This window comes from Onychostruthus taczanowskii, unplaced genomic scaffold (assembly GCF_017590055.1).
Source record: "Onychostruthus taczanowskii isolate IOZ18803 unplaced genomic scaffold, ASM1759005v1 scaffold6, whole genome shotgun sequence".
Lineage (NCBI taxonomy): Eukaryota > Metazoa > Chordata > Aves > Passeriformes > Passeridae > Onychostruthus > Onychostruthus taczanowskii.
Window position 1 is genome coordinate 8,062,584 of NW_024503679.1, and position 26,321 is coordinate 8,088,904.

Consider the following 26,321-nt stretch of genomic DNA (forward strand, 5'->3'; position numbering starts at 1 on the left):
GGAAAACAAGCTCACACCCCCACATGATTCCACAGATAAAAACTCAGCTCAGACCCTTCTCAAGAAGATGATTAAGAAAAGTCATCAGCCATCAAATATGTAACAACCTTTGGGATTTCCAGCCCCAAAATCACAGACTTGAATTTCCCTATGATTTGACCTGCAAATAATTAGCTCTTTAAAGAAGGTGAGGTTGTGGAGCTAATGCAGAAAGTGCCCAGGTATCACCTTAACTATCACCTTTACAACACTTCGGTTTGTCTGTTCACACTTCCCTAGACAAAAGGCGGAGTCCTTTCACTAAGCCTTGCACACGTATTTTGCCTTTTCACATGACTTCAAAAAGCAGACAACATCTGTCTATTATCCTAAAATTAAACAGTCAAGGCCAGAAAACACCCAAAATGACTGCTGGTTAGGAAGGACAGGGTGTTTGTTTGGTGAGCTTTGTGCTTGATGGGGTTTTTTGTTGTTGAGATTTTGGGGGTTTTTTTGTGATTTGGTTTTTGGGTTTTTTTGTTTTGTTTTATTTTGTTTGTTTGGGTATTTTTTGATGGGTTGGCTTTCAATGTTTTGGAGGTTTTTTAGTCTGTTGAAGTGGAATTTAATCCAATCTTACTTTTCTGAATCTCTTTCTAAGCGAGGCATTGCTTTGACTCAAAACCCCAGACATGAGCACACCCATAATCTGAATGCTGACATCTAGATATGAATCTAAATCTGGCAGCTGGAATCTACCACTAATGAATGTTAACTCCACCAACAGCCCTGAAAACATGCAAATGGACACTCACTTTTTAAAACTTAAAAAAAGGGTCAGGAGCAAATAATCTCAGAGCAGTTTTTCCTTTAGCATGTGCAGAAACTCATGAAGATAACATCACCCTAAACAGGAAACTCGTGTCTGTCAAAAAATCTTAAGGGTGGCCTGAAAAAAATGCAACTCAGTTTGGCTTGGGGAAAGACTGGAAGGAATTTAGAGAGGTCAGCTACAGTATACACTGACATAAAAAAGCTGAGGCAAACACTCTATATTTTAACCTTTACATTATTTTAAACCCCAAACTGTTAAAGCACTGCTCACATCAAGATTCCACTGTATTTGATTATTTGGTGCTTTGAAACATACAATCACAAGTTTCCTTATACCCTGCAGAGCACAACAAAATATAAAAAAAACCCATCACCAGTAGAGGGGTTTCTGCCAAGAATTTTTTAAACCACCAGCAAACACAAACAGAAACTCGCATGCAACAGCTACACCACAATGAAGTCATGCTCAGGCTCAAATTTAAGGAAAGCCAAGCCAAATTTTCCACTCTCCATGAAGTGACTGTGGACTTCATCCCACCACGCACTGACCCACTGACACACTGTACCTGAGAACCCCCACTAACACCTCCCAGCAGAACAGCAGCACCAAAACACTGGGGCCCTTGCAGTGGACACTTGTTCCCCACCAGCTCTTTGACACACACTCTAAAAAGCTTAGAATCTTCTTTGGAATGACAGCTGCAAGTACAAAACTATACCCAAATGCGGATATTTATAATGGGATCAACTTTCTCATTTCAGTGGCATCAGACCTGAATGTCATTCCACTTGCTTTGAATTTAAAAAAAAATGTTTTCTCCAGTAAAAATTTTCAATAGATTTCAATATGTTTTTGTCTGGGTAAAGATCAAATAGGGAATGCAAATTCTATTCTCTAATACCAACTACCTTTAAAGGCACATTGCAGGGCTTATTTCCATGATGTATGGAAAGTTTTTTTCAGATACTTAAATGAAAGCTGATTGAGGCATATAAAATACCATCACTGGCTTCATCCCAGATTTTACTTCTTTTCCCCTGTGTTTAACTCAGATGCTGTTTTGCTATAATCCCAATTCTTTCCTTTCATTGCACAGCTGAGTTGTAAGTCTACATTTATTACATTGCCATTATTTCCAAGGCAAAAGAGATCTCAGACCAAACATGGTTCTGTGTAAACAGTGCACTGAAATCAGTGGAATTTATGCCTTCTTATACTGGAGCTTAATATGGATTTATGTTGCCATAAGTATTGAATTATGGCTTCACAGAATGAAACAGAAAGGAGAAATTGAGCTCTGTAAGGGAAAAATTAACTCAATATCTTTAATAAAAGCACGAGTCCAGCCTGTTCTGTCTGCATGGCAGTACAAACAGTACTATACTCTTCAAATACTCCAGCTATTTTCATTTAATTGTCTGAAGACAAAGGCATTACTCGGTCTGAGTAAAGGTATCATGACCCAAAGAGCACCCACGAGGACACTACTGAAGTCAGGGTTTCACACAATGATGGCCTATTCCCACTGACTTCATGGGGATTTTCACTAAAGAGTAAAGGAGTGAGTCACTGATTTATATCAACCTTCTCCTTCTGCCTCCAGCATGAGTCCGTGACAAGCCAAGGAAAATAAAGACATTCCAGTCAGAGACTGACACTGCATCCTCAGCCGGTCCCACTGTGCCCCAGTGCTGCTGCACACATGTTCCCAGCTTTGCAATTGCACAACTCCCATTTATACTCAGAGTTGTCTGCCTACAACAGATGAGAATATGCACAATAAATAATATGCAGGTCTGACATCATAACAATCCTAAGCACTCTGGGGAAAAAAACCTGTCAGTCACCCTATTTTGTTGGCTCCTTCAGCTCTCTTCTTTGGACAAATATTTTTTCTCTCAAGCCTTTGGCAATTAATAAAGTGTCTCTCCCATTAATCACAGTGGCACAAATGTTTAGGGCTCTCAAAGTGCGTGCAGCAAAAATACACATCATATATACCTGTCACTCTTGGCACTATGCTTGCAAAAAGTGACAACCAAAGGACAGAAACTGCTAGCAAATATCTGCACAGCACATCTTTACCCACTCTGGAAGTGGATCGCTGAAGGTGGCCAGAGAGAAGCATGGGAATAAGTCACTGTTTCCTCACCTATACTCTAGAAACATTCCTTTGCACTTGAACAGAATGAGAGTGTACATTAACTGAAGAACATTCACGTGTTCATCACTGGGCATGAAATCCTCTAGGTATTCTGTGTACTGTTTTCTGTTAGGTTTCATTGGGCTTCAATGGTCTATAAGGATCCTTAGCAAACTGTAAATTTAATTCAGACTCCACCTATAAATCAGTACTGTTTGTCAGGAATTATGCAAATCCCTTAAGCATTTTCTGACTTTTCCATTTTTTTGGCAGTCTCTGCATATCTGTGCATTTTATCGCACTGACGTTTCACTGGCATTTCGAGCCTGGGTCCAGTTCCCCAAGGGCCAGTCGTCTGGTGGAAGTCACAAGGCATTTCCTCCTCCTGGGTTGCTGCCCATGTAATCAGGTAGCAAAAATGAAGGTTTTTTAGAGGGAAAAGACTGTAAATTTCAACTTGGCGCTCATACTAGTAGAAAAATATATGGAAAAATCCCCTATTCTGGTCTTCCTATATATAAAATTGTTTTCTCTTTTGGAATCACTCTCAGATTTTATTTAGCAAACTGTATTCTTGGAGTTTCACATGGGACAGTTCAGCTCTTGCCTGCTATCCATCCTTACATCATCAGCACACTGAGGCACAGCGTGTTATTGCTGGACAGATGCCTATTGCCAGTACTCTCCTCCTGTAATACCCCCCTTTGGTGGGCAGGATTTCATTATCATCTTCTGGTATTTGGCCTGACACAGCCAGCTCCCAGATTCATGATGGCAAACATATGCTTCACTGGTACCAGAACTCTCTTGTGCCATCAAGCCTGAAACACAATGTATTACTAATGGCCAGAAGCCACTAATAATAGAGAGAAGAGTACATTATACAAGTCACAAAATATTATGGCTGTATTTCTGAGGGCAAATGACAGGCTCACCTCTTCCTTTCCCTGTCTCAGATGTCTGACCCCTCTAGAACCAAGTTCCTGTCAGCCATGCAGGTATGCAGTGTGCTCACTCTTCCTGTATCCACTAACGCCGTCATCACTGGAAGATGTTCCACACAAACTCTCCAAGCTCACAGCCCACACCAAAGCTGCAGCTGAATACCTTCCACCAGCCTTCCTCCACATGGCAACAGCACGGCCCTTGTGGAATCAGAGCCTGGTCTCAGCCTTCCAACTCCCTGAGCCTGCTGTGGAGAAATCCAGCTGACTTGTAACACATTTCTTTTTGATCTGTTGGCTATGTTGGGAAATGACGGCCCAAGTTCACCTCTTTCAGTTTGACTCTGTGAAGAGCACCCTAAGCATGTGCAAGCCCCCCTCCACCAGGAACGGCCAGGGGGGCTGAGCACACAGCCATAACTGCAAGGATGGATGGCAGAGAGTCAGAGAGGAATGTGTTTCTCTGTGAAAATATCAGAGCAAGTTTAAGTCTCTACATCAACAGTGAAATACTGCAGATTTACAGGCAGTAAGTCAGAGTGGTGATGAACCACAAAATACAAACTCCAGTTCCAAAGCAGGACTTCATTTCTGCAGAAGTACACGTATACTTTATTGACAGAAAAAGTAGAGACAAGGTTTTTGTAATAAGCTGGGTGATCTGGAACTGGATAGGGGAAAATGCAGCAACTGTTATCACCGTTTGCCTTGTGAATGGAAATTAAACCATTCATAGTATTTGATGCTGGAAAGCTGCATCTACAACCTGTATTTTTGCATAGTAAAATTTTAAAAATAGCAATTTTGTTACTAAACTGTTCACATTCTTACTGAGAACCAAGGAGAGGGGAGAACTAGGGCAACTAACATCTGTGTAGGATGGGAATGTAAGTCAGTGGGTGGATTCTGAATACTGTTAAATGATTGGGGGGGAAAAAAACAAGTTTATTTGTTAAAATGAAATCACTCAGTAATGACAAGGGAGCTGAAATATTTAGACAAAACTGGAATGGAATCCAAAGGACATGATTTAGTTGTTCTCAGAAACAGAGGATCTCCCATTCAAAGTGCTGTACATGTTTTTGTAACTTTTTTTTTCCATGGGAATTCCTAAAAACTGTGGATGCTTTTGATCTTTCTGTAAGACAAAAACTGAATTCTGGAGTCAAAGTGCTGTCGGCAAGGTCCTTCCAGAAGAAATATTGAAGGATGTTCTCATGGTCTGCAGTACCTGAGCCTGGGAACTTCAACTCTGCTCTAATACTGTGCAAACAAGAAATGGGGAATTCAAAGCTCTCCAGCAGCAAATCAGACATTTTAAAAAACAGAATGTGAGAACCTGCACAATGTAATCACTATGGGATCTGTATCCACAGTTTTTTTCGTTATGAAACCGATCTAGAAATTTCCTGCTCTGCTTCCTGCTTTCTTATTTAAATTTTTTAAAAAAATTATTATTTGAGTATGATCCCACCTCAGCTGTATCAGCATAACTGATACTTCACTTTTTCATCTTAGACTGCAGGGCTCTTTCAAATTACTGAGCCCCTCTACAGTATCTGTTGGAATTAAGGTGTTCTGCTGTTTTTCCTCGTGAGTGCCAGCCTCTCTGAAATACTGGCATGCAGACAAAAGCAGGAAAGGTTAAAAATGTGTAAGGAGGTGGGAAGAGCCCTCATGACAGACAGTGTCCATCCACAGGTCAGGGCTTGGCTGGGACCAGGACAGAGGGATTTCCTGGTGTCTCCTTTAAAAAAAATTATTGCTTGGGACATTTGCCACTACCTTGAATCACATGATGCCAAAATGGTGGCTATTTGCAGGCACTTCTCCAGAAGCCATACCTCAGATTCCTCCCCTGCCTCCACGACCCTTCTCTGTCTTTTGCCTTCAACTCACTTCTTCATCTTCCCTGCCTGCTCCTTAGGCTGGGACTGATAGCTGCACCATGTGTAACTGACCAGCGTGAGGGCTTTCAGGTCCAGAGATCTGAAAATCTTCACATAATTTAGCACAGAAACAAAGAACACTGAAATGCTGGTCTAGAGAGTACAATTAGGGATTTCTTGGATATAGATCAGTTCATATGTAAGTCAAAGTCAGCTGTTACTAATGCACAATTATTCATCCATAGCCCAATATGCAAAATATGACTCCAGCTCTCAGACTTTTCTGTGAGAGCTGTAAAAAGCCAGCTTCATATATTTGGGACATTTAAAAAAATATATAATTAAATATATACATATTTATATACAATAAGGGCAGACTAAGAATAAAAGTGTGTCTCAAAGACATTGCCAAAAATGTGTTTACCCTAAGTCTACATTAAAAATTATATTAAACATATGTTTGCATTCATATTTGGGCAAAGTCTAAGACTCTCAACACCTTGGCTTGAGACACCAGCACTTCGATTATTAATATCATGCCCTCAGAGCCTGTATATTTGAATCTCATTTCTGTTTGCTGGCAATACATGAAATAAAGTAAATTCTGATTCAGCTGATAGAATGTAGTTGTGTAGCTGTACTGTCGACACTTTGCAAAAATTGAAAATATATTTTAGCACATATTTCAAGCCATCTGTGTTTGCCAAATAATACTTTCAAATATGTGTTATTTGGTTGCATAGTATACAATTAACTAATCCAAATGCACTGAGGTCCTCAGGAGTTTGTCAAGTTATAGAGAATGGCATTTGCTGTTCTCTTAGATGAACAACTGTGCAGTGACATACCCAGTTTTGATTCCAGTCTTTGCTCCACTCATTTCAGCAGAAGCAGCATCAGGCTGAATGCTACACCACTGAAGTTTAGCAGAACACAAGCTCAGCAAATTCGGATGAAAGGTAAAATAAGAGCACAAGTAAGTGAAAAGAAGCACAGTGAGAAGAGGTTCTACACACCAGAAAAGCGGACTCATGAGTTTAAGTAAAAATTAATAATTAAGCTTTAAAACTTACCTGTGCAACCAGTTGTGCCTTTCTTGCCTGAATATCCCATATCACAGTGACAGATAAACGAGCCTTTTGTATTCTCACAAGTTCCACTCAGACAGATGTTTGGATGCAGATCACACTCATTAACATCTAAAAAACCCCATGAATTAAGATTTATTAAATACAAATCTTAGAAAGTAACTGGAAAAATCTCTCTAGATATTAATTCTGATACAAACACAGGTCTAGATATGCAGAGAAAAAGCTGCTTATAGTAGTTATTCCTTACCTAGCATACAAGCGTACATTTTAAGATCTGGGGTAACAGTGTTAATTACCATATCTGCATTAACATACCTTTAATGCCAGCTTTTCATAAAAATAGACACTAAGGTGCAGTATATTATCCAAAGAATGACTGTGATTATTGATAATTCCTACATATATGTGTCTGTATACATGTATATATGCATGCATGCATTGTCTAGTTTTGTCAGACGTTTCTCTTGAAATACACTCAAGATTTTAAATTAAAATGTGAAAATGTGGTTTTGGAGACATGCTGTTTCACAATCTGTTCTACCATGGTACAACACTTCCACAAAGTTTTGTCTCAGAGACAAGTTTAAATCAGCACTGGTGATTTATCTTGCTAGAAATTTTCCACAGCATCATCTACTTCCTTTCTGCAGGAACTCTTTTATCTAAGTTGCATAAAAACTTCATTGGAAGAGGACCCAAAGATGCAATGCTATAGATCATGTTTGCACCCCTATCTACAGGGATTTACAGAAGATTACATTTGCACTTGTGCAACAGGGCTGGTTCTGTGGTCAGGTGACCAAAATTAGGAAATAAGAGCAATACTCTTCAAATATCATTGTCTGTCTACTTGGAAAGAGTGCCTTAATAAATAAATAAATATTTTTTCAGTGTTTAATGCGGATTGGAATATATGTATTTTCACTTACCTATGCAAGTCTTCATGTCTTCAGATGCCATGAATCCATCATAGCAAAGACACCTGTATTCTCCTGGGATGTTTGTACACTGGCCTCCATCACAGATGTTAGGATTGTCTTCACACTCATCAATATCTACAGGGAAAAATCAGATTAAAATATGTTACCTTTATCCAGTGCAATGAGCCATCATCATGGCAAGTAAGTATTTTAATGCTCTGATAAACATGGTGAAGATTGAATCCTTGTAAATAACTGAGCAGGACATTGAAAAATTGTCCTGATGAGTAAGCTCCTTGTCTCCAGCTAAAGTCAGTGGCTAAACAACATTCCCTTCTGACTCAAATGGGAGGAACAGGAACCAACTTTTCCTTCAGAGAAAAGAGCTCCAACAGAACCTTTGTCACACCACAAGGCCACATAAAATTGGGCATTCTTGGACACAAGCCATCATTGTTGAAATCAATGGAAGCTCTGAAGTCAAATTCAGTGACAAAAATATCAAACTTTATAGATCTTAAAAAAGCCATCATACATGCAATGTACCTTTACAGATCTCAAGGGTGGTGACAAACTGGAAACAGTTCAACTCATGATGGGAATAATTGCAGTACATACATTAATTTCACTAAAAGATTTTTATGGTCTTATTTAGTATTTCAGCTGACAGGCCAGGCCAGCCATATAGTTACATCCTCTAGGACGAAAAGTTGTTTACTCAATTGATAACTGATAAAATTGCCACCACTGATTGGAGCCAAGCTGCAGAAGCAGATACTTTATTATACTAAGGCAACCATGCTAAGTTCTGGAATCTTTCAGAGCCCCTGGGGTTATGCTAGTGTTCCTTGTAAAAATCCCTAGAATCTTCCTGTGTCAGCACCAACACAGACCAGCAAGAGCAAAAATCAGAATTTCTGCCTAGTGATACCATGGGAAAAAAATCAGCACAAAAAGGACAAGATTCAGGAATCTTCTCCAAGAGAAAGGGCGTAACTCATTATCAGAGCAGTCTATTGTGCATTGCAGTAATTATGCAGCTACAGAAAATGAACTCACATTAATTTAAAATATTATGTTCATTATTCTGCTGTATTTCTAGCAGCTAGTGCTTGTGTGGATACACGACTTCTGCAAGGAAGAAGGCTGACCAGTCCTTGTTTATCTTAACAAGTAAATAATGTTGACATGGACATAAGTCTGAAAATGTTAATTTGGAATGGAATTTGAATTAACATGCAAATTTAAGCCCTAGAAATGGGAATAATAGTGACAGAAATAAAGAACTTTATTTACTAACCTGCCACTGTACCGATTTCACAGTTGGGGGAAAATCAGCTGACAAAGAACCTGTTGTTTCTCCTAATTGAGCTGATTATTTATGCATAACCTCACCAATTCAAACATGACCTACTACTGAACTGCAGAGCATTCTTACCAGGTCAATTATCAGCAAATATATTCTGTGATGGCTTCCAGCTTTGTGTGATGTTAAAGATAAAAGACATGTTCACACACAGAGAAAACTGAAAATGTAAAATAGGTGTTTCACAATTGAAGGTCACAGTCCTATTTTATCTTGTAATCTAACAGTGTAAAACCAGATATTTAGTGCCATGAAAGCAAAGTCACAAATTATTTTTCTTCTTTTTAGTTTGGCCAGAGGCAAAACTTTAGTATGTGGATTTTGAATACTCACCAGATGTTTACATATGTAAATAACATCCTTTCAAGAGAAGGAAGGAGTGTTTTCAATACTAATAGGGTAGTGAAGGTGACCCCCCACATCTCTGGATATTTTCTTAGATTTGACTTGACATCCAAAGTTGTCTGGTGTTTCTGCTATTTAAACCTTTTTATGTGTGGCTATTGCACTCAAGTCCTTATTAGAAGAGAGTATGAAAATGAATAGCTAATGAATTACAGCTGGTCTGTGAAGGAAATTCTATTTTTTGGAGTCAAGGTATGCAGAAATAGATATGTAGAAATTGATAACTAAAGTAAGATCTGACTACAAACTTCAATTGACATGTTCAGGGTCAGGTTGATGTGTGGACAAACTACAGAGAATCCATCCTCTCGCCACAGCAAAGGCACATGCTTGCATTTTGACTTTGAGAACAGAAAGATGCTAGTTTCCTATTCCAAGGTTTTTAGTTTAATATGCAGGAAGGTGCTGTAAATCATCTGTTCTGGTTTTGGGTTTAGAGATGTGTTTGGGTGGCAAAGGATAAGGGGGAGTAAAGACAGAATTGTTTCTAGCCAGCAGATTTGAGATCACAAAGACTGTCCAAGTGCACATATGGGTCATTTGTTCCAAGTCAAATAAAGAAGATGAAAACAGAAAAGTGGCTCAGAGACTGTTCCCCCCACCTCCTCCCTTCCTTCTCATGTCACTCTAATCCTCTCACTGGGCTTAGATTCTGGCTGAGGCACAACTTCGATCAACCAGTTTTATTTTTGCACTAAAAAAGTGCCCCAAACACCAATGTTTGGGCAAGTTTTTGTAAAAGCTTGCCTTTTCTAGAAACTTGAGCTAAAGCAAACTACTTCTAATCTAAATATTTTAGGTTTTCAGGGTCAATCAAATCTGCACTTTTTCTAGTTGAATTCTTTCTTTGAATGAGGGTCTGATACTCGCTGAAGGCTGGCTACTTTATATCTTTCTGACAGAGCAAGCCACAATGTGGGGGAAAACCACATTTTGCTGTGCTTTAGGGCTCTTTTATCTTCTGGAATAGCAGTGAGTGGCCTCAGGGTAATTGAGACCCTGGTTCAAGGTCCACAAATATTTACAATTTCTAAATGTGAGCACTCTAATAATCCAGTATAGAAAACTCTCCATTTGTTCAACTATAAAGGCAATTCTATTCCAAGGGATTAACCCTGTTATAATTCTCATGCTCTTCAAGGAGCTCTTGGATGGAATTGGCAAACAGCTGGCAAATATTCACATGCCTCATCAGGCCAGTGGCTGTGAAGCAAGAAGAGAAAATTATCTTTCCAGTAACCTATGTGGTAATCACCAAGTACAATTCACTTCCTGGGATTATGACTTCCAGACTCCCAAAGGAGAGCACCCGGCCATAAGAGAGCTCTGAAAATTTGCTCACAAACTCTTCTAAGACTGCAAAAGACCTGTTTCCTAAGAATGACTCATTATTCAGACTTCAATTTCTCTGCAAGTCATTTAGCTCTGAATTAATGCAACATACTTGCACTTGACTAAACATAGAATAAAAATAGGAATTTTCTTGCTTGTTTAAAAGCAGATACCACAAAACAACAAAACAGAGCAATCAGCTTCTTTTCTACCATCTCTGTCTATCTCTCCAACATCCTCTCTCCAGCATAACCATACAATACACATGCACAGCCTCTTGGCTTCTGTTCATGTTAATTTTTTTAATGATCTCCAGCCTGTTTTGGATTTGGATCTACTACAATACTTTAAGGGGGAAAATTTATCTCGTTCTGAAAAAATTAGAGATTTTTGTTATTAAAATCAGAATCAACTTGTACACTTTCTGAAATTATCAACCACCAATTCCCTTCAAAGCACTTTTTTCTGCAAATTCTGATACTTTGGAGATATTTACTTCAGAAGAAGAACTTCACTTTCCTTTTTTTTTTTTTAATACTGTATTTGTTACAATAGATTTAACCTTAAAAAGAAGGATAATTTTTAAATTATTGAAATAAGCCCTTTAAGCAGAAAGTTACCAAAATCTGTCTTACCAGTGCATGTCCTGTGGTCTGGCATGAGTGCAAAGCCTTGTTTACAGCTACATTCATAGCTGCCCTCTGAGTTTGTACAGAAGTCCTCACAGCCACCATTCATTATTTGGCACTCATCAATATCTAAAAAGGAGAAAATAACTGTTAAAACCCACAATATCATTTACTTTAAAGCACATTTCAAGGACACACTTAGACTCAGCTTTCCAGTACACCATCAATCCAGAATCTATACTTGGTGTTTGCACACTGACATTCAAGTGTTTGCAAAGGTAGGCACTGGGAAGGATTCAGGCAAACCAGGGATGGAAAGACTGCATATACAAACACTTCTGTGCTTCTCCTTCCACATACAGAAATAGCACTACATTAGCACAGGATCATGAGGGCAGCAAAGTTTTTGTAAGATTCAAGGTAAAAAGTTACTTGGTGGAATTAAAGCCAGTGGATTTTTCCATGGCACAGTAGAAGGAATGTATGCAACTGAACCTCATGATTCTATTTCATGGTCCAGCAGGAATGACGATTTTTAATTAAATAAATAACTAATATAACAAGTTACTCCCTCTTAATCACCACAGTCTGAAGTCTTGGGGCATTAAAAATATGTGATTTTATGCATCATGATTGATTTACTAGAGAAAATAATCTGTTACTCAGCTAAGTGTAGGACTGTCATAACTTCATTCAATTCTCTCAAAAACAGATGTGCATGTTTTGGAGACTTTGCACACTATTGTAACAAACTCTAATAGATTTTTTCATTCATGGTTAAAATTTACTTTATGTGTCTACTAAAGTGAAAAAACTGTGTGTTTTATCTTCCCTGTTTGCTAGAGCTCCCGTGCAGATTTTGTCCTTACCGATACAGTATAGCTTGTCTTGTGTGGACTGATATCCAGGGTTGCAAGCACACTGATACTTTCCAATCAGGTTGACACAACGGCCATTGCGGCACAGGTTGCTGCTCAGCTCACATTCGTTAATATCTGTTGCAAAAGAAAAAGAGGAACACATTCTCATCCTGAAAATGGTACTAAAGCAACCACTGCAAATGCACAGCACAAGAGAGGTACAAAATGCTGTGCACAATCTTGATTTTGCCTGCATGTCTCACCTACACATGCAGAGATATTTGGTGATATCTGGTGGCCTGGAGGGCAATCACACCGAAAACTTCCCTCTGTGTTGATGCAGGTGCCACCTCGGCAGAGAAGGGGATTGCGCTGACACTCGTCGATGTCTGTGGGGAGAAAGGAGGCACATCAGCGCAGGGCCAGCACATCCCTCACCACAGCCCCTCACCCATCACTGCCCTGATTGACCCTGCAGCCTGTCCTACAGCCAGTCATCCCTTGCACCACAATGCAGTTAGAAAAAGAAAATAAATTCAAAAAGCCTTCTTCTAAATTTTAATTTACCTTAGCTTCAAAGTTCAGGATGGTGTCCCACTCAGAAAGATGGGGATTGTGAGGATAAATTTAATGTCCTAAAATCCTGTCCCTTGCTTATATATGCTTTGGCAACTTGCAGAAGCAGCAAATTTACATTTAAAGTTAGCTTTAATAAGTCTCACAAAATAAGAGAGAATTAAACCCAAGCACAATCAAACCTTTAAAAAAACCCCAAAGAAACCATGCATAGCATACTGTTGTACATCTAAGGTCTATAAAAACATACCCATGCAGTTTTTCATCATCATAAATCCACTTTCATAGCCTTCAAAACATTCACACTCAAAGTCTCCAGGAGTATTGACACAGATGCCTTGGCCACAGAGATCAGGAGAGATGCGGCATTCATCGATATCTGCAAGACAAAACACATTCACAGGGTTTTCAAAGGAGTTCAGTTTTCCCTTTTCAATTCACAGCTATGAGAGAGACATCCATTCAGTTTACCTGTGCAGTTCCTCTCTTCAGAATCGAGAGCAAATCCACTGTCACATCTACACTTAAAACTGCCAATGGTATTTCTGCATTTTCCATGGGTACAAAGGCTGGGGAACATTTTGCATTCATTGATGTCTGAAAATGAGATAGTGTGGACATATGATGTTACCATTGCATACAAAAACAGTGCACACAAGAGCAATGCTGACATCAGAGCTCAGCACTTTTCATGGCAGTGACCCCTCCTTGTGGGAAAATTAAACCACACTACATAAACTGATACTGACTTCCCCACAACCAACAGTGTGGACAGATACTCTGTGCTGGAATTTCCAAGAACACTTTCTGCTACAGAATAGTATTAATCTCCCCTTTGTCCTGCAGGATCTGATCTGCATGCAAATCAGGAAGATTTCAGCGGAGAGAGGATGAAGGCAAAGACAGCTTTCAAAAGAAGCACTCTGTCTTCTAATTTCTGAGAAAAAAATGTGACTTCCATGAGTCACAGAAAATATAATGAGCATAAGTAAAAGCACATGTCACTTTCTTTATGCATAATTAATGGCTTAGTAACTGTTTATAAAACAAGGCTGAAACTAACAACAGCAATTGTCATTCATATATATATATTCCCCTCATTTCAGACTTAATAATGTTTAGTTTTTGGCTAACTTCTGACATTGTCCAGCTTAACCTCACTGGTAATCCTGGAGAGACAGCTTTCAGCACATGATGCTGGAGTGTCACTGTGTGATTCCCATTTAACGCTGGAAGTTTACCAACAAGAGTCATAACATAACTAGGTTTACTGTAAATAAAATTTTCTGATTTGAGCCATCACCCTGGAAGCTATTTCCTCTACTTCTCCAAGTAGTTTCACAAGAAATGTCCAAAATTATTCACCATTTCTTCATTGTTTCACATTAGAATTAAAATTATTGCACCCTTCACAAGTAAGGATTGCTCCTTCAATACATCCAAAGCTGACTGCCCAGTTTGTTCCAGTTCTTGTACTTTGAGATGCCAGGAGGAAAAGTCAGGCATAATTTAACCTCTCTAGTGACACAAATTCTGTGTTTTGAGCCTGCAGTATTATATAGTATTTAATGGTCTCTATCACAAACTAAATTCTCTTGTATTTTATTTGGACTTCAGTTGCCATGAAATTTAAGTGGATTTTAAAACCTGCCTTAGGGTGAGTGAAGTGCCTATCACCGCAATTTTCAAACCCAGAGGAGCTCTCTGATGGAAGAGTAAAAGCAGAAGCCATCAGGATTTGCTGACATTAACCACAAATGCATCACATACCTTTAGAGAAAGGCTTCCCACTTATTTCTATCTTCGTAGAGAACCCAGGTCCCCTTGGGCAAAGAGCTTCAAACTCAGGAGTTCCCCTGAGAGGACACTCCTCGCACTCGTAGCCCCAGGCTGCCCCCACTGAGCAGCAGCAGGCGTCCATGCGGTGCCGCCCGGGGATCTGGGACGTGCACTGCTCGTCCTCGTGCTGCAGGTAGCAACTCTCCAAGCGAATGTCTGTTGGGCAATTTAACAACATGTTGAGAAAGAAAGAGAAAATTTACTTCACTGCAGAGGAATTTTTTTCCAAAATCCCTTCACAGGACAATTCACTCCACATTTTTGCGGACTCGGAGGAGCATACCAAGCTCACTGCATAATTCCTAACAGGAAAATATTAATGCTAAACTCAGAAATTAACAGCTGAAGTAAGTTTAAAGCACCACTCTGAAAAATGGTGTTCAACACTCAAAGTAAATTTTGGATCAGAAAAGGATTTTAAACTTTCCAGCCTGTCATACTTATATAAGGCCTTTTAATTACTACAAGCTATGCCTTGTTCAGAGTCAAATTTTGGGCATTACTGTCATAAACAGACAAAGGTGCTTTGGGTGGACAGCATACAAAACTTGGATTATTCTGTTGCACACTGCATCAAGATGCATTGTGTAGCCAAGTCCCAGCCCACAATAGTGTGGCCTCCACTACTCCAACCTTTGTGGAAAGTGGTTTCAGTGGGGCTGCAGATGAAGAGTTCTAAGAGCATGGATGATCTGTAGGGATTTGTCAGATGAGCAATCTGGAAGTAAATCACAGCTATTCACCAAGTAGCAGACGGTGATGAGCTTTAGCTACTACCACCGGAACCTGTTCCTATTCCAGGTGAACTAAGTTCATGTCCCTGACTAATTCAATTTGAAAAATGGACAAAAATAAATTTCCTTTCTTATTAGAAAACACGCAGTGCAACCACTGGTCACTGCATTGATCTGCTTTTCACCAGTAGACCTGTACATGGAATTAATACCTACCAAGACAAGTGCGTCCAGAAGCGTCTAAAGTCATCCCATTGGGGCACTGGCAAACAAATGACCCCAAGGTATTGACACACTGCCCATTTGTACAGACTCCAGGAAACACCTCACATTCATTAACATCTATTAAAGAAAAAAAGGAAGTGAGTAAGAGTAATCACTAGCATGCTAAATATAAACAAATTAGCAAAAATAGAAAAAATAATAACATTGCAGTGTTTTTAGGATAAAATAAAAAATGACAGCAGTCTACATGGCCTGAAAAAATTAAAAACATTTACAACTCCCAAAGTAAGTCAGCCAGATCCAACTAATTACAGAAAACTGCTGAAGATCAGAAATAATACATGTTGCTATCAGCAACAGATACTGAAATTAAATTCAAAAGTAACAGAAAAGGGAGGGATGTTTAAAAACTATATCCATTTTCATACTCACTGTGGGCCAGATATTTGAAGCAAATGGACAAAGAAAGATCAAAATAAGTGCAAAATGACATTATGCATTATTCCAACTAGATTCAGTATTTTTTAAAGATTTTTTAATATTTTCTCTATCTGCACATCTGGAAACTACAACACCATTTTAAATCTGGGTCTATGGCCTTATCAGCAATTAGTAACTTTACATATATTAAAATAGCCTCCTTACAACTACACACAGAGTTTAACTTTGTTAAGTAAAAACTGTATTTCTATATTTAAAAGGCAAATTTAACATTTTTTGGTAAGGAAAAATTGATTATATGCATTAGCTTGGCTTGAGCTTAAATAAATGTTTAGTAATCCAAGTGTGAGGTCCTCCCACCCATGTCCTTTGTGGAAAGCATATGCTTCACAACTGCCTTTGGGAAAAAGCTTCCAGCATTAAACATGCTCCAAGATGAAGCGTGACAATTTTTAGGACAGGAGAGAATAAGAACAAGAAATGGAAAAAGAATGACTGGCAATCTGTAGATGAATACTCATGTATAGTGTAACCAAGAAGTGGGAAGGTTGGGCTGGTTAAGCCTCCAGACAAAACTCCTGGTGCAGAGATTGCATCTCTCAAACCTCACAGAGCACGACGGAGGATAAACGCTGGGGGGGAAAACCAGTGGCCTCTGCCCTTGAACAGATACTGTAAATTGACTGGAAGGTATGAAGTAAAGCCAGTGGATTATTAGAAACCACTGAAACACTGTTCACAGCCTGTGAGCAATAGTGCAGCTGACAACTCCAGGGCTCACCCGTAAACGAGAGGAATGCTGCCAATTTAGTTTGCTTATTTCCCTGCACAAGACCTATTACTCATTTTACATAGGCTGTGTATGGGAGAACTGACTATCACCTTTTGGGAACCAAACTTACTTCTGTCTCTAACTTGCCAGTAAATTTCCTAGAGACCTTTCCCTGTCTTGAAAAATGCTTACATTGGTTGAAAACCAAGTAAGGCTTCAGTAAGTTTACAAGGAAGGAAAACTACTCTGAAAAACCTGGGGCTATCCAGGTCCCATAGAAACGAGAAAGATTAAAGCATGTAATAGATGTAATCCGATGTGGTGGTAAAGAAAATGCTGAAAACAGTTAAGTCTGTATCTTGGAAGGATAAACTTTCCATCCCAGCAGTGTTGAAAGTGTTCTAAGACTTTCCTTGTGAAGAGAGATAGGTGGGCCCACTTTTTTTTTTTATTTTCTTTCACTTACACACTCCTCAAAGTGTTGCTGAGGTCAGATAAGTTATGTACAGTGGATCTGCAGCACAGACGTGCCAAGGTATTCAGTCATCATTTGGAAAGCAAAGAGTATGTGTGAGGGTGTTCCTCTTTTGTTTGTTTTTTTTTTTTTAAGGGAAAAAAACAATGTTTCTTTATGGAAGCTACATATGGGAGTAATTTTTAAAAAATATTTTAACTGCAGTGTCATGTCAGATGTTGTCAGTCAGGATGACCCACAGCAGTTTGAGACTCTCTGAGCTTCTGCATATTATGTAAATATGCAGTACTTTTCCAGGGGTTCAAATCAATTCAAATAGAGATGAAATAGGGTGGGACCTTCAATTCTCACAGAATAGTATAGTCATCCCATACCAAGCAAAAAACTACACATTTAAAACATTAACCTTTCCTTTAGCCAAAGCATAACAGTGTCCTGATGTTTTTTGTTTGTTTGTTTGTTTTTATAGGACAATGAAAATACATTTTGGAATGTGTAAGATTTCATATAATGTCATATGGGAGAAAGCCAAGATTAGGGAAAAAAGAAAAAAAAAAACTAATGTGAACTATAGTCCTTGAATACTCTTTTTCTAAAGCATAGTAATGGCTTATCATACCACTGTATTACTTATGCCATGTTTTGTAGTATATGTAAGACGCATAATCTGTAAAAACAGGTTACTCAGTTAAGTGTTTGAAGAGAGAGGCACCTCCTTATACTGGTTAACACTCTAACTGGTTAACTATCTGCAAGTGTGTACTTTGAGATAAAGTGTGAGTATGCAGAAATGTTAAAAAAATTGAAACCAAATTCATCCCCGACATAACTCTAATGAAGTCAATGGAACAACACAAGGTAAGACTTTGGCATAGTGTTCCTCTATGATAAATTAACCACTTAAATCAAAACACTGGCATTTTTTTATTCAAGCTGATTTATGTTAAGGCAACAATAAATACCTTCACACAATGTTCCTCTTATTCTTGAATATCCCTTTTGACATATTGGGTCTGTAAAACAAACAGAAGTGAAGTTTCAGAATACTACAGTCCAAAACTCACCATTAATTTATTGTGCAAAACTGATCATGTGAAACATTATCTAGTTTATGGCCATGAGAAGTCTGAATGCTTAGACAGTATCCCAGTATTTTCTGAAATAATAAAGAGATAAGATGAGGCAACTACATAAACTATCTAGAGTGCCAGCCTTTATCCTCTTTTGCTTCCCATGTGCCTCAGCTAGCTAGCCTAAAAGTGGTTATGATTTCTGTTTCATTTGAACCAATTAATTCATTTCACTCGATCACAGCACATTACAACCCTATTTACCATGGATGAATGAGGATGAATTCTGTTAAAATACACAGAATGAAATTAACCAAAGATTTGAGCAAACTAGCAGCTTTCAGGATACAGAAATAACAACCCACACACATTTCTGCATTCATCAGCTCATCCCTGGGTTCCCAGCTCATCCCACAGTTCAGTAAAATTGTCAAATGAATATGCAGCAACCTCAACCCATTTTTTCACCAACTGTATGATTCTCCAGGTCATCAGTTAATCTACAGAGTATAATAACAAGGGCTACTCCCTCTCCTCCCTTCATTACCACACCAAAGATCCATTTGTTGCGAACATTTCCTTGGGATCTCCAGGGAACATGCATTTATTGCTACATCATTAGGAACTCCAGATCACTAATTATGACAAACCATGCTAAAGTAAGGCTGCCAGTTACAGACTCTAGGTGTGGTCCCTTCCCTTCAGCACTTAAACTTGTAAAATATGTACTGTAAAATCCAGTTAGAACCTTCTATAGCTACATGCTACCTCTCAAATATTAAGACTTCTCATTTTTGGGACTGAATAAGGAATGACTGCTTGATAACAGAACAAGTAAAGTTATTTGTCTAGCCTGTGCCCAACTTCTACAACAATAATCTCGACCAACCTCAGAGGAGGAAAAGTCTTAGGTTTCTGAGGAAAACTAAAGGCATTACCTCGTTCACATGGTGTACATGGGCTTCCCCAAGCAGCACCTAGTGAGGAACAACACTGGGACTTCAAAGTTGCTCCATTGATATTTATTTCACATCTTCCATTGACGATGTTCTGCCAACAGGTACCCTTGACAGTTTCTGTTTGGAAAAAAACAATATATTTTCATGTAGATTCTCTAGCATTATGCATTACTGTATTTACAAACACATGTGCATTTAACCATGAAAAAGAATAATCTTTTCAATATAATTTACCACATCAGAGCTAAATTTATTTTAAAGTCTCTTAATTTAACCTTCTCTATGCTGGACTATAGCCTGAAATCATCCCAGCACAAGGTTCTTGCAAATCCTTGTTTATGCTTACTGTCCTTAACAGAGAGTATATGTCAATACCATTCAAGATCTGAGTCCCTGTATTGATTATGACTCAGATTAGGAGCACATGCAGAAGAACCCTTCCATCTTCCATTATTTTACTAGATCCCCCAGTCTGGATATCTTCCCATACAGGGGAGTGGCAGGAGTTAGCTAAGACAGCTGTTGTCCTACAGTTTTCCTCAATGACTAGAAAAGAGCTATAAATTACTGTCCCAATAAAACACAGGCAAGAAAGGAAATTATGGGCCCACAGAGTATCTGAGTCACAGCATTGTCCATGGATGCTCTTGAGCTGGTTTGGACTGTGCACAACTTGTTCATGCTCCATCTCAAATACAAATTTTTTTCCAGAGAGCAGATCCTAATTAGAACACATTCATCTTATTACAGGAGAAATTAAGGAGGTGAGCACAGCCCTGAAGTATGGGTCATAGGATTTCTGTGCTGGTTAAAAAAAAAAAAATTTCACCTCTCTTTCAAATTTGACATGGAAGCACACCAAGCTCCCAAGTGCACTTTATGCCCCCACAGTAATGGTGAAAAAAAGCACTTTTAAACATTGCTTCTGTTATGTTTCCCACTAAATTAATCTAGATAACTTATTTTAAAATATTTTCTTAACCTGGTGTACAATGTTTGCATGTCATCAGACATTTTTAACTAGCAAATATAAACTCTTCAGAGGAATAATACCTATGCAGATGGTTCTGGTTGGATCCAAAGTACTTTCAGGAGAACATTCACAAACAAAAGAACCCGGTGTGTTTTTGCACACTCCATTAACACAGGGGTTAGATTCACATTCATCAATATCTAGAAAAGAAACACACTGCTATTAGTGCCAGAAAATATTAACAAAAATACATATGGCTCTTTTCAGTTTAGGAAAAAGGGGATGAAGCTTTTCTCATACCAAATCTTGCTGATATTCCCCTTTTCTGTTATGAACCCCTCACAACAGACTACCAACGCTTGTGTCCTGAGGACACATGAATGCATTAGAACTGTCTGTGACTCAAAAAGGGTTCAAACTAGGAGCCCTTTGGCTCTGTTACTCACACAACAGATTTGTAAACTTGGTTCTTCTCACCCTTGGCAGAGTGTGAGCTCACTGGTAGTAGTAAATAGGGAGAGTAAATACAGGCTATTCCATGAGGTTATTTAATAATTTCATTCTGGCCTTGTCCCTCCCTCCTCATTCTCCTACTTTCCCACTGAATTTATTTATTGTGATTTTTTTTTATTTTTACACATTATACCTTCATGAAGGTTCAAAGTATTTCTGGCACAATCTGAGAATAGTCCATATGAATAAAACTAGGATGAAATGGTGCATTACCAATTACCTTCACATGTTTTTAGATCAGGAGTGTATACAAATCCTTTTGGACAGGTGCAGGTGAAACTTCCAGGGGTATTTCTGCATTGCCCATTGTCACAAAGCAGCATGTTCAGTGCACATTCATCAATATCTACAACGGAAATAAAGAACTTTTTAAGAAAGAAAACATTTCTGGAATAGAAGTCAGGACAGAATTTCACTTCCAACAGCCACTTTTCAGAGGAGACAAATAGGGCAGGGGAATGTGGAATATGAATACTGGATTCTTTTTGTAGACAACAGGTTTGCACAAGAGCTTTTACTTTCTTTCCTCACATATTAATAATATGTGACAGTCACACTACAGTTCAAAATAAAGCTGGGATTCACATTTTCATCCTGCCTTTACTATGGATTAGGTCTATACAGTCTCTGAGTCACTGCACAGCAGCACCTACAGTAATAAAAGGAACAAGGAAAGGACTGGTTTGAAAAGGTTTGCTGATCATCTTGGTCTTTAAATCACTATTTTTTCCAGGCTGGCTCTGAACTTAGATGTTATAGTTAACAAGGCTAATGTAAGTCTACACTTGCTTCAGAGATGAAAAATTTAAATAGAATTGCTAGTGCTAAATTTAAGAACCCTGAGGAAATCTTTGGAAGAACTGTGGTCATTAGGGAGAAGTTGCAAGAAGGTGGCAATGGGCCATGAATAGCAGGTGAAGACCAGGAGAGACCCAAAGAGCAGACAGGAACAATTGGCTAAGTCAGAGAGGCCTAGAAAGTGTTGAGAGAAGTTGGGAAGACTCAGAGGGTCAGTGCAGCAGCTGGGAACAGCAAAAGTGCTAGGAAAAGAAGGGAGACTTGCAAAATAAAGCAGACCATGTGGGAAGCTTCACAGGAGTTCAGAAAAATTGAGAGAGGGCCAGGTGGAACATTACGGGAGAATGGGAAACAGCTGTGATGGAGCATGGATGTGGGCTACAACAGGGTGGGCTGGAGAGCATCTGGAAAACTCACAGATGGACTGGGAGAAGAGATGCCATCAGCTGCAAGCAAACACTGGAATAGGACATGGATAATTAAAGCCAAAGAAGCAAAAGGGAAAATGGGATGAATTACAGTGTGATTTTTATCTAAGAAATACCAACTCTTTTTTTTTTTTTTTAAGATAATGGATAGTTTAGACTGGGATAACACCCATGACTTAAGCTATTTAGGTTTAAGTAGAGAATAGTGAACCCAAACAAAATTATTATGTAAGCTGGAGATAATAGAAAGGAATTTAAGAATTTTAAGGTGGTTCCAGAGCTGGACAAAGGAGAGATTACAGTAGGATATATTAAAAAGTAGAACAATCATGATGAAGCGAGGATATCAGAAATGCTTTCAGGGATTAAACTTGGGAATGATCCTATAAAATATTCATTTTAATGCAGAAGTAAAAAATTAATTGAATCAAAAATTGTGGCCAACACTAAGCTGGAAGTTATTGCCAATACAGAGAATCAGGCAAGGCTAAATTAATCTTGACAACATGAACAAGAAAAATAAGATGAAATATAATCACCAACATTCAAAACTTTGCAATTAGGGACCAGTAACAATAACATGCTAGAAACCAGAACTCATCAGCTGAAGGCTAGTGAGCAAACTCTGGATGTAAATCTCAATTAGAGGTTGACTTTGATCCCACAGTATAACATGTATTTGAGAAAAGACTAATGCACACTAGAATCAGTTTAGGCAGGATATTCCATGGGGAAATGGAGAATTTCTGGCATGACTATACAAGGCACCAGTCAGACTTCAGCAGAATACTGTACACTGGTCAGATCAGTCATGTTCAAGAGAGGGCTGCAGCCTCTATTTGTGTGAAAAGAATAGAAGCATAGATTTGGATAGTTTAGCCGACAGAGTTTGAGAAAGGATATGATGATTCTTTATGAATACTTTGAGGATAAGACATTTCATACCAATGCAGTTTTTCCCAGTTGAGTCCACTTCATATCCAGGGTCACAATAACATTTGTATGTTCCATGCAGGTTCTCACACCTTCCATTTGGACAGAGATCAGGATCCAATAAGCACTCATTAATATCTACATAAAGGTAAAAAAACCCAAACATCAGAGCAGCAGTTGTTGAGGGCTTATAGGGGTTAATTCTCCAAACTAGAAAAAGACAGTTTCAATATAATTTAACGTTGGCAACTCCATATTTCTAATTATGTAGTTCTGATTGGGAAATTCACACCTAAATATTCACACTCAAGAGAAAAAAGCATCTCGTCATCATTGATTTATCTCTAGTCCATGGTCATTTAGGAAACTTTCAACTGTAGGGAAGAACTGGGATATTAAACTGGGGATCAGAGATTAGATTTCGAGAGGCCCATATACTAATACTCCCCGTATCTCCTGATTCATAGCATTTCCAGATGGCATCACTTGCCAAAGCATTAATATCCCTCCTTTCTGAGTGCTTTTCCCTATCTACTGCCAGCAAATCTACTAGTGAGCACTGGCTGATTTAAGAGTTTGCAGTTTCACAGTTCTACGACTACAAAGCTTTTATTGTAATAATTTTCTTCTCCATAGTTAAACAAACCATGGCCTATTTTGACAGATGAAAACATGAGTAAGTTCAATGTTCAATATGGCTTTATTCTTCAGGATGATTTCACCTGAAATATGCAAATATGACTTACATATAAAGGCATGTAGGTAATGACATTTCTCATGAATTTGTCATTATTTTATAATGATAGTTACAGACACTCCATGATGTAAACCAGAGAGGCCCCACTGGTGAAATGGCATGATCCTGAAACTCCATGCTCCATTCACTTCACCCTAAGCCTCTCTCCCATTCTCTTCTGTTACCATCCCCACCAGCACGGCTAACAAATTAAGGATATCAAGGTAACACTTTCAGACAAAAGTGCTATATATAAATTTGAATTACATTAGGTGATCTTACCATTTCCTCCTGCAGTCATGCCAGTTCCACTGCTACACAGAGCCTGATATTCAGCTGGAAAAATGATAAAAAAACTTACTGAAATAATTTTCTTAGCTCATTGCTTTCAGCATCACCATTTACAGTATGGCAATTAATTATTTGAAAGAAGTAACGTGCCTTCCAATTCTTCTGAAAACATTAATAACCTCACAGTATTCTGAACCTGTGAAGCATTTTAGCAGATTGAGGGTCTGAATCTGCTTATGAAGATGGATGAGTAAAAACTTCACATGATGAACTGTGGCATTTAAGAATAGACATAAACTTCATGCTGGTCCTCCTACACAAACGAACCATAACATATTCACAGCAAGATTCTCCAGAACTTTATGACCAAGTCCTTGCCCAGGGTGCATGTTCAAAGAGACCAGGAAACAGAACACTTTTTCCTATAAATCTGCCCCATATTTAACTCCATTTAGAAAGAGGGTCTTCATGCGTTCATAGTAGACCAAGGATATCTTATCAAATGGTATACTTTGTTTATGTGCAACAACAAATTTGCTGAGTAACAAGAAACACATAATAAATTGAGGTTTCAAAACAGCTCCCTGGAGTCAGTCACCTCTATGAAACCAAGGTCTCTTTAATTTACTGGCGTCACAGCAAGGACTGTGTCAGTGGAGTCTTCTTGGAAGAATTTTCCTAAAACACTCTGCCCATTGAAATGGTTAGGATTGCTTTCTTGCCAGAGAGAAGTTACGTCCCAGACAACTTCACTTGGTGGGGATTTCAGCGAGAGACTCAAGTATTTGCAAGAAACTGAACTGGACATTTGTCTGTGCATTGACTACCCAAAGGCAAGGTACTGAATGAGCTACTTCAGATAACTTGAAGGATATGAGTCAAGCAGCAAACATGTGACTGGCAGGTGTACCTTATGGATTTGAACCTATTAATTAACCACATTTTTTCCATTAGTTACTTTTGTTAAAATTTCTGATTTTTGTTATCTACATCTACCAAAATATGGTTTGCTGTCTGAAAATGTCCTGTTTGTTTTTAATGTGCATATCAAATCTTGTGCCAGATATTGTAATTTACTGTTGCTTTAAAAAATTATTTCCTGTAGTTTTAAAACATATAAAAAATAAAAGATTGCTCAAAATACGTAACGTATTATACTACAATGTAATCTCCTGATTCAAGTTGCAATGTTGATATAAAACTTTCTTCTACCTTGTAAATGAGAAGATTTACCAGTGAACATGCCATACCTGAGTTTTGTGCTGGGCAGGGCTGGCAAGGCTCTCCGAAGGCATAGTCAGTGCTGGCACAGCAGCATTCTGACTTTGTAACTGCACCCGTTAATGGTCTCACACATTGTCCTCTCTTGTAGCCACCATAGCATGTGCTTCGCATATGTGTATCTGGGGGAAGAAATCTCTATTAATCCTGTCATAGCCAACTATCCTGCCATAAATTACAACAAGTATTAAATGTAGCTCAGGTGCCATAAACACCATGAAATAGCTGTCAAAACAAAGTCTCTTTCACTATTTCCCTCTGCTTTCCAGCCACCTGTATGCACCCCTCTACTAGGGAGAAGAAATTTTTCTTCTTCCACTCCCAAGAATTAAGGCATTCAAATAGTCATTGTATTTAATGACTTAATATGCACTGGTGAACTACTAGGCAAACAATCAATTCTTAACTTTGAACTAGTGAGAAGCTGTGGGGAAAATGGACAAAGTCTTTGCTCTTTCTTTGCTTGTAAAAACTCAAGGAAAAGTCATTAATACTATTCCAATACATAAGACTTCATATATTTTTGTTTTCAGGTCCAGGGGTGATTTTTCTCTTTCTTTAAGAACTGGCCCATAAATAGCTTTCATGCATATTATTAGTATTTTATAAACAACACTGAGCTTGTACAGAAATGGGCAGAAAATGGGGTCCATCCCATGTTAAAAAGACGTGACAGAGTAATTACATCTTTAAGCTTAGTGACAAATGAAGAATTTTACATTGACAGAAACAGGCCAAATTCTCACCTTCTCAGAACTGATGCAGCACTAGTCACCTCTACTCTGTACAGTCTACCTGACCTTGTGATTTGACCCACACTTTTTTTCTCTTTAAATAAAAAGGAAATGAAAACAGAGCAAATTGGGCTATTACAGTAAACATTA

At 38.5% G+C, this 26,321-nt stretch overlaps 1 protein-coding gene across 2 annotated transcripts in view; it reads right to left on the reverse strand.

The window, feature by feature from the left end:
* Positions 1-26,321, reverse strand: part of FBN1 (fibrillin 1) — a 145,772-nt gene that overhangs the window by 39,123 nt on the left and 80,328 nt on the right. For both annotated transcript variants that reach the window (XM_041418594.1, XM_041418593.1), the window contains 16 exons: positions 25,407-25,559; positions 24,148-24,201; positions 23,142-23,267; positions 21,191-21,316; positions 20,538-20,657; positions 19,464-19,601; positions 18,418-18,468; positions 15,759-15,884; positions 14,740-14,964; positions 13,441-13,566; positions 13,220-13,348; positions 12,657-12,782; positions 12,403-12,528; positions 11,540-11,662; positions 7,811-7,936; positions 6,864-6,989 (listed from right to left, as the gene is read on the reverse strand). In XM_041418594.1, the coding sequence (XP_041274528.1) occupies positions 6,864-6,989; positions 7,811-7,936; positions 11,540-11,662; positions 12,403-12,528; positions 12,657-12,782; positions 13,220-13,348; positions 13,441-13,566; positions 14,740-14,964; positions 15,759-15,884; positions 18,418-18,468; positions 19,464-19,601; positions 20,538-20,657; positions 21,191-21,316; positions 23,142-23,267; positions 24,148-24,201; positions 25,407-25,559 (2,001 nt within the window). The remainder of the gene's footprint in view (positions 1-6,863; positions 6,990-7,810; positions 7,937-11,539; positions 11,663-12,402; positions 12,529-12,656; positions 12,783-13,219; positions 13,349-13,440; positions 13,567-14,739; positions 14,965-15,758; positions 15,885-18,417; positions 18,469-19,463; positions 19,602-20,537; positions 20,658-21,190; positions 21,317-23,141; positions 23,268-24,147; positions 24,202-25,406; positions 25,560-26,321) is intronic.